General features: G+C 37.0%; 1 protein-coding gene across 2 annotated transcripts; it reads left to right on the top strand.

Moving 5' to 3' along the window:
• The first annotated feature begins 231 nt into the window (after positions 1-231).
• Positions 232-8,155, top strand: rap2c (RAP2C, member of RAS oncogene family). 2 transcript variants are annotated; one of them, NM_001007055.1, is given in 3 exon segments: positions 840-1,148; positions 4,580-4,884; positions 7,441-8,155. In NM_001007055.1, coding segments are annotated over 2 exon segments (552 nt in total). In that variant the 5' UTR covers positions 840-875; the 3' UTR covers positions 4,859-4,884; positions 7,441-8,155.
• Positions 8,156-9,299: the final 1,144 nt, after the last annotated feature.

Genomic DNA, 9,299 nt, shown 5'->3' with positions numbered 1-9,299 from the left:
TGATTTTTAGGTGGTGTTTTAATTGCTAGCTTTAATCTGATTTTTATGTTTTAAAATAATCTATTTACCAATTTATATAGCAGCCTGTTGACAAAATTGTTATACAATAAAGTATTCTACTATTATTATTCATGATTTTTTTTTTTTTTATGGTTTTAATTTTTGTGTGTGTGTTTGAATTGAGCATGTCCGAAACAGAAGGTTCAAAAATGACTCGAGAACTACCGATTCAACTGATTCTCAAAAAAGAATCGACTCAGAGGAGCCGTTGACGCCAGTGTGCGAGAGCTCCGCTGCGGGGCCGCTGCTTCTGCTTCTGTCTGGGGCCGATATGCAGAGGCGGGCCGGGGGAAAGACACACCAGAAGGGAAGGCGATGCAGGATTCCGAGACAGAGTGTATGAGTTGATCATCTAAGAGAGAGAAAACCCGGTGACTAACGTACATCCGTCGCATATTAAAGCAGGAAAGGGCCGTTTGTGTGCGAGTTCAGCCTCGCTCTCCTCCTGAAGCACTAGCCAGCTAAAGCTAGTCATGTAGCGCTCCATTCACACGGACGCCAAACATGGACACGACTACACACAATACTTGTGTTTTATACCGCCTGTGTGGCTAACAAACTCTTTGACGAACGGATCCCGATGGAGATAGAGTGCAGATGGAGGGGCGTTGTGGATTTAGCTAGATATTCACCCAGAAAAAGCAGTATCCTCTGTTGAATCTCTGCTTTGATTTCCTCGAACCCGTGAAAAGTGCTCCTCTGGTGTTGTTTTGATCATTAAAGGCCTCGATAAGACGTGCTGTGGTATTTTTATGTTTTTATGGCCGGTGTTGAGCAGATAAAGTTAGCTGTAGCTTAAGCGTGGATCAGACCAAATGAAGGAGTACAAGGTGGTTGTGCTGGGCAGCGGCGGCGTGGGCAAGTCCGCACTCACGGTCCAGTTTGTGACCGGGACATTCATCGAGAAATACGACCCGACCATCGAGGACTTCTATAGGAAGGAGATTGAGGTGGATTCGTCCCCCTCCGTGCTGGAGATACTGGACACCGCCGGGACCGAGCAGTTTGCATCCATGCGAGATCTGTACATTAAAAACGGGCAAGGCTTCATTTTAGTCTACAGCCTTGTCAATCAGCAGTCATTTCAGGTGAGTAACACTGTGTTAGTACAGCTAATGGGCCCTTGAGGTTTAGATTAGGCCATTATTATACATTTTATTGCCGTAATAGCACAGTTGGGGCTAGATGATAGCTCTAGCAAGAGAACTTCTGTGATTCAGAGTTCACCAAACACTTGAGATGTAAGTTACTGTAGCTGACATCAAATCATAAATTGTGCATTTCAAAGTAGTTCAGGGCTTATATGCAACAGGTTACAGATGCACTATTCTCAACCTTGGTGATCTCACACACCACTCTTTATAGTTTTGTGTGTTTTCTCATTAATTATTCAACTTTTCTATCTTACAAAGCAGGTACGTTGTTCACATGAGGGGCATAAATAATTTATTTGAGGGGAGAAAAGAGCCAAGCAAAACATTGGATGGGATCCTGATACAAATATGTTTTCCACTATTAACCAGACAGTTTGAAGGCAGAGATGCTCAATTTGTTTGTACAACTAGTAAAGTAGCATTAAATGAAAGGAAAGAAAAAATGTCTTCCAGTGAAAATTACAAACCGCTCAAGTCACCAGTGGCATTTTCAATTATAAAAATGAAAACCTTTTCAGCATTTTGTCCTCTCATTTACATAACAACTGCATTGACACTTAAAATGCTCGATTTAAACTTGGCAAATATGTTTTAAAGTGCAGCTTTTTGGTTGTTGTTTTTTTTAAATGTCCATATTTGGTGTAAACTACAAAATCGCACACATTTCACACATTCAACAGTAACTAAAACAACAATGGTGGACTACAGGACTGACAGATGTAGTTTGTGTTCTTTGCAAAGTGACAGCCATTTACTGGCCTCGCATGAACAATGCAGTGCTTTTGTCATTTATACAGATCTGTGGTAACCACAGGTGTTCCTGGAAGGCTGTGGCTTTGCACAGTTTTGCTTTTATGTAATGTAGTGTAGTGTGTATTTATATTGCGCATATATCGTGCATGGCCATACACCCAAAGTGCTTCACAATCTTGAAGGGGGTCTGTCCATACCAACACCAGTGAGCAGCATCCACTTGGATGATACGACGGCAGCCACAGGACAACTGTGCCAGTGTGCTCAACATACCCCAGCCAAAGGTGGGGTAGAGAGATGGTAATAGAGCCCATTTGGTGGATGGGGATGATTGGGAGGCCATGATGGGCAAGGGCCGATGGTGGGAATTTGGCTCGGACACAGGGGTTATACCCCTACTCTTTATGAGAAGTGCTATGAGATTTTTAATGACCACAGAGAGTCAGGACCACGGTTTACTCACTGACAGTATAGTGTCCCCTTCACTTTACTGGGGCGTTACGCTTCACACAGACTGTAGGTTGAGTTCCCCTGTTAGTCGCACTAACACCACTTCCAAAAGCAACCTATTTTTCCCATGTGGTCTCCCGTCCAGGCTCAGCCCTGCTGAAGTTCAGTAAGTAGCCAATCTTGGGCTGCAGGGTGATTATGGCTGTGCTGTAATTATGCACACCTTATCAAACTAATTAAGTAATTCAGGCTAGTTTGAAACCTACTGGAAGGTGTGTTGGAACTACACTCTGCTTGGCTGTGGCCCTTCAGGAACTTAGTTTGACACCCCTTGTGTAAAAGGATAGTTTTGACAATTGTGCCATATGTATGCAAAACTTTTCAAAAACATTTTTTTCACAGTCCCATACAAATACCCATAGACTGTTTACAACACTTCTGCAAGCTTCAATCCATATTTCTTCATTTTATTATTTTATTGCGAAATCTGCTCAGCAGTTGACACACTGAGGTGAAACAAGTCCATGCTAGTTTTAGGAATTTCAGTTCTTGCAGCTGTGGACAAATAAATATAACTAGACTAAATCATACAAATAAAAAGCTGCCAAAACATCCCTAACAGAAAGAATAAAGGAGTGCAAAATCCCACCTTCAGCTTTAAAGCCACTTATAAAAGCCCATATTCTTAACAAATGGCAAGCAGAAAGGGATCAGTGCTCAAAAAAAATAAATGTTTTGAAATCCAGTCTGAAATAAGATTTTTTTTTTTTTTTTTTTTTTAACTCAAGGCATGATGAGATTGCTTACAGAAGATGCTGAATCGGACACACAAGACTCACACTTGGACATTTAGTCAGAATAACCCCCAAAATGTCAATATTGCGACAGAAACCAAACATATTCTTGTGGAATGCCCTATTTTTAATGTTATCAGATGACCATTTTTATCTGGAGAGACTTGAAATAAAATCATTTTAAATGTGAATCCTTGTAAAGTTGTAAAATTATCAATGTTTTTGATTTTTATCTTGTATATTATTATTATTTATGTATTTTAATCTTGTGTATTTGTTGTTGTTGATGACATTTAATAATTAGAATATTTTTATATAGAAAAGTGATGTTTATAAAATGTGGAAAATTTGATCTTTTTTTTTTTTTTGCCATGACATTTGCCATTTTTAGCCATAGAAGCTGATACGGCAATAAATGTCTCTCTCTTATAAAAATAAAATTAATTTCAAAATTATATAATAATACGAGGTCCAGTAAATGAGACTAATCATTTAGATTTACTCAAAATTTGTTTAGCCATTTATAGCACCATAAACCAAATAACCACCATTGTACATTCTGTATCTTATTATTATAACCTTTATGTAAAAAATATCCAAGACTAATACATACTTGTATCTAAAACTAAATATATATTTTTTAAAATCATACTTAATGTTGTGCCAGATAACTAATAAAATCTAAAATTAAGCATTTAAAATTTCTTATTGTACCCATTATTTGGACAAAAATCATCACCTGAATGATGGCTAACACCTATCAAATCAGCTAGTCAGTATAAGAAATGTACATGGTTAACAAGAGGAGGGGCAAAAGTTATCATGTAAAATATCAAAACAAACAGTGAGCTGCTGATCTCAGACAGGGGCCAACTTAAATACTTTTCAACACCTCTCTAGTTCCTGACCTACATATATCCTTTTTAATACGTTACACTCAGATGCACAGCAAATAGCAGAAAATCTGTTGCTTCTTTAATTTACATTCATTTCACTGTGACTCTAACATCCAGTTTCACAGAAAAGGCTAAAGTCTAAACCCAGACTAAATTGCTGGTCTGAGCTGTTTCAACTAAAATAAACTTGAACTGAGAGATTTTACAACATTTTAGTGCCATTGTTTTATCTTAGGATGACTCCAGTAGTGTTTTGTTTCAAAGGCAGATATATAAAACAAATCTTGAATGTTCGTCTTGATCTATGGCCTAATCCTGGCTTAGTCTAAGCCCTGTCTGTGAAACCAGACCTAAGGGTGTTAAATAGCTGTACATTGACTTTTCATTTAGATATTTAGTTATCTTTATATAAATATAAAAACATATATTTTTGATAAGTCATGAACACACTCTTATCTCTGTGCGTCTGTAGGACATCAGACCAATGCGGGACCAGATTGTTCGCGTGAAACGCTTCGAGAAGGTGCCTCTGATCTTGGTGGGGAATAAAGTGGACCTGGAGTCTGAGCGGGAGGTTGCTGGTTCTGATGGTCGGGCTCTTGCACAGGAGTGGGGCTGCCCCTTCATAGAGACCTCGGCCAAGAGCAAGAGCATGGTGGATGAGCTGTTTGCTGAGATTGTAAGGCAGATGAACTACACCACTTTGCCCGAGAAGCAAGAGCAGTGCTGCACCGCCTGCGTCGTGCAGTGAGCATCCCGGCCTTACTTTCACTCCAGGTACCAGAGTTCAAAAGCAAATCAATCACGCTTTTTAGACTACTCACATTTCAGTCCTAAGACAAGAATGGGTGTTTTCAATAGTTTTAGGACAACTTTGATGAAAGATTTTGGTCTACTTTAAATGTTGAAAAGGTTGTTTTTACATGACGTCATTGATGACTCTCAACATTCAGATGGAGGGCAGGAAGTGATTCTTCTTCACAGGAATTGCTATCAGAACATCAAAATGTTTCTGTTGTATGTTGCTTATAATCGTTTAAATTGGCCAAAATAAGAAGTGTCGAATTGCTTTTATGGACTTCCAAAGTTTTTGGGAAAAGGGGAAGTTTAAGAATCTGGCTGAAAAAAAGAAGAAAAGGCAGTATTTTTTTTAATACATCCATGAGTACAAGCTTTTTTGAACATGATAATTCTTTTGACAGCACCAATAAAGATTATATACAGGGCTAGCTCTGTGTATAAATATGTTAACGTGTTGTATAAAAATCAAATACAAACACCACCACGCTTATACAAAATCCAGGAGAATATAAATAACGCACCCTGATATGTAATCGCTGCAATGAAATCTGTCTTGTTTTGCAATAATCCAAGTCTATACTGGCGTTTTGATGGAATAAACGACCGTAGTGTGAATATTGATGCGCAGCAGTGGTGAATGCTTGTTGATGGTAAGTTCATTGACAGAACATCGTCAGTACAGAACTAGACAGTTGTTATTGTGAAGGACTTCTTCCACCTTACAAAACTAAATAAATAATAATGTAGACTATGTGTCCATGCTTTTGTATGCTTTAATCTGTTATTTTGTGATACCTGGAAGATATCCGCATGGGGAAAACTATAGTAATTTATAATAAACTTGTTTTTGAAGCACATAATATAGTGTATAATGTGTACAACTCTTTGTTAATGAATGCTACCAAATACTGTAGTATGGTAACGTTAGTGTAAAGTCTGCTGCATTATGATGGTGTGTAAATATAGCGTTGAAAACTGAAGCCTATTCAATAATTTGTTTATCACTACAGTAGTGTTGTACAACTGCAACAATATAATTACTATGACAGTTTAATTTAAGTAAGTATCTATAGTATGCTTCCAAACACTAAAGTATTTACTATAGTATTTTTTCATGAAACGTAATAGTTTATACAGTATACACCGCCTTGATAGGCAAATATATTTGAGTTCAGTAGAAAACTCGGCCCTCGTCATGATATAAGAATCATGCCCAACATATGTGGTTATTTTCTATTTATATCCTCTTTAAATATGAGATAAATCACAAAGATACGGATTTTCCTCAATGTGTCCCACTCAGTTTTTTACTTCCTGTCCTCCATCTGAATTTTGCGCATGTTCAGCACCGCATGATTAAAAACAACCTATACTAATATTATTGTGATTTTTACTATTATCATTATTTAGAAAGAAAGCATTTGTTACTTTGAGCAATTTTAATTTTCTCTAGAATGATTTTAAAAGATTTGTTAAAAATTTTTTTGGCAAAACTCGTGTAGTAAATCCATTCAGAGAATCTGAGAAATTTCCTCTTTAATTCTTTTCATAGTCGTGTAAAATATCTGGAAAAACAATTATATTTAAAAATCATTATTTATATTTAAATCATGAGGACAGCAGTTCTACATTGACTCTAATTTTGTTACTGGAAGTCACCAAGAATGCTGAGTGTGTGAAGAATAAAACGGCTTCATCTTGCTGAGATTATTGCGATTAAGCGTGAAGAGCTGGTCTTTCTGAAGAAGCATGAGAACAGGGACAATCCTTGTAAAGTAAAAGGAAAACCGAACATCCTGCATGGAAAGTGGTGTCACAAAACAGGAAATGGCTTTCCGGGGAATTTTAGGATAACCCAGATGTGCCGTTTCACTGGTGTCTTTACGTAAACAATTTTATTTCCTGTCTCTTTCAGATGTTGTGCCAACTGAAAATGATCTTACTTGAAACGCCAAAGTCATCTACAGTTGAAGTCAGAATTATAAGACCCCCTTTAAAAAAATTCTCTTTCAAATATTTCTAAAATGATGTTTAACAGAGCAAGGAAATTTTCACAGTATTTCCTATAATATTTTTTCCTAAGAAAGTCTTATTTGTTTTATTTCAGCTAGAATAAAAGCAGTTTAAATTTTTTTTTAAACTACATCGTAAGGTCCATATTATTGGCCCCTTTAAGCAAATATTTTTTCGATAGTCTACAGAACAAACCATCGTTATACAATGATTTCTCTATTCTAACCTGCCTAATTAACCTAGTAAAGCCTTTAAATGTCACTTTAAGCTGTATAGAAGTGTCTTGAAAAATATCTAGTAAAATATTATTTACCTTCATCATGGAAAAGATACAATAAATCAGTTATTAGAAATGAGTTATTAAAACTATTATGTTAAGAAATGTGTTGGAAAAAAATCTTCTCTCAGTTAAACAAAAATTGGGGGAAAAAATAAACAGGGGTGCTAATAATTCTGACTTCCATTGTATATATAGTAAATGCCTAGTATCCACGATTTGCTCCTTTCTATCTTTCGTAGACACAAGATCCAGACGGCCACTCTCTTGACCCAGTTTCTGACCGTTTGACCCTCTGAGCCACACCTGTGCCACTGAGCCCCTTCAACTCTGACACTAAAGACATCTGGCCGAGGCTCGGCTTTGATGGCCGGACAAATCAGTCATCGCAGGGTCTTCAAAACTCAAATCCACCAGGGGTCTGGATTGTAGAGCACATATACTATATCTTCAAGTTATGTTTTGGTTACCTGGAAACAAGTCAAGTCTGCGAATTGGAGCACAGAAAACTTTTGGGAATGGGGATATCTGTGACAGGGCTATTAATAGCTATTTTTCTTAAATAGGGAAAAGGGTTATGACGAGCAGGTCAGCTCAGGGCTGTAATACCCCTGGAGATGCTCCGTTGCGAAAATGTTCCCTGTTATTTCTTTTAACATATTAAGTTTGATATCTAATTATTAAGCTGTAACAGCCATTATGCAGGTTGGTGACCTCAGTATCTAACATTTCTTTCTTTTTTCTTTTCTTTTTTTTTCTCCTCCCCTTTTTGATTTTTTTAACCACTGGTATGTATGCTTTCTCTCCTAATACTCTATTTATTAAAGTCTTTAATTACCAAGATAGGGAATTATTGCATTTTTATATTCTGTTGGCTGTTTTGGCTTTTTGTGACTACAGTATGCATTGTTTCTGAAGTACAGCATTGATGATGCCTTAAATGATTACAGTCTGAAACCCATGTTGTCAGTCTTTTTTTGTTATCTTGCAATGTTTTTTGAGAACAGTTTGTGCCCTGCGAGATATATATTATCTATTTAGCACACATTTCCAGAGCTGCTTCTGTCAAACTCATAATGGTTATAGTCTATCGATCGCTGTCATGTGAATGTAACTCTTAGCTCCTAATAGTCTTAAGCACATACATGTGTAAATGCCAAAGCTGGTCATCAATGACATTTTTGAGACATTTAAACTGAGACAACTAAGAACTCAAAATTGATGCATGCAGTAACTCACAATAGGCTTTTGATTATGACCTTTAAGTTGCCTGGAAATCCGCCATTATCAGACCCCAACAATCTGTCTTATTGTGGCAGAAATGAAATGTGAGGATCTCGTGATGAGCCTGAAGAAGGAGACTGTTTGCGTGTGGGTCTTTTCCAACTGCAACACATTTTGTGTTTGTCATGGACTAAATATTTAAGCCTAATGCAATCAGTTGTCATACATACTTGATATGGCTAAGAGAGGAATTTTTCAGTTAAATAATTAGATACAAAGACAATAACACAAACCACTAGGATTAGTCATGTAGCAGTCTATTAAGATTGCAGACGACTATAATATCTACCCAAACAGTTGCAACTTGGTGTGTGGAGATGGAAAAACCTGCAGGAATGCTGACCATCTGCAGGGCTTGGTCAGGTTTCTGACAGGGATTTGACAGAAGCACTTTTAAGTCATAGGCCTGTGTCTGTATCATGTGTCTGCCTTTAGGAGTCCTTTCTACATGTCTTTTGATGACCCTGTCAGAGTTCACCATGCAGGCTGCCATAAATTTAGAGAATATATTACAGTTTCTTTTACAATTGCTTTGCTACAAATTTTAGAATCTTGTCGTTTTTCAAAACCAAACAGTCTCTACTTTGTGTTCAAAACTCTGCATGTTGCATTAATTTCTTTAAAGAAGTCTTGCATTAGCAGGATCATTGGTTCACATAATCCTTTTATCATATAAATACTACAGATACATTACTTTAGATCACCAGCACAAAACATGCACATCATTTCAATAATTCAATATTGCTGTTTAAAATATATGATGCAGGTTTCATTATGGTTTATACATAAAGGTAAAGGAAATAGGGTTATTCATTCA

The sequence above is a fragment of the Danio rerio genome, chromosome 14 (genome assembly GCF_052040795.2).
Source record: "Danio rerio strain M-AB ecotype USA chromosome 14, GRCz13ab, whole genome shotgun sequence".
Classification (NCBI taxonomy): Eukaryota; Metazoa; Chordata; class Actinopteri; order Cypriniformes; family Danionidae; genus Danio; species Danio rerio.
Note: the sequence above shows the minus strand (reverse complement) of the source record. Positions and strands in the feature narration are given on the sequence as shown.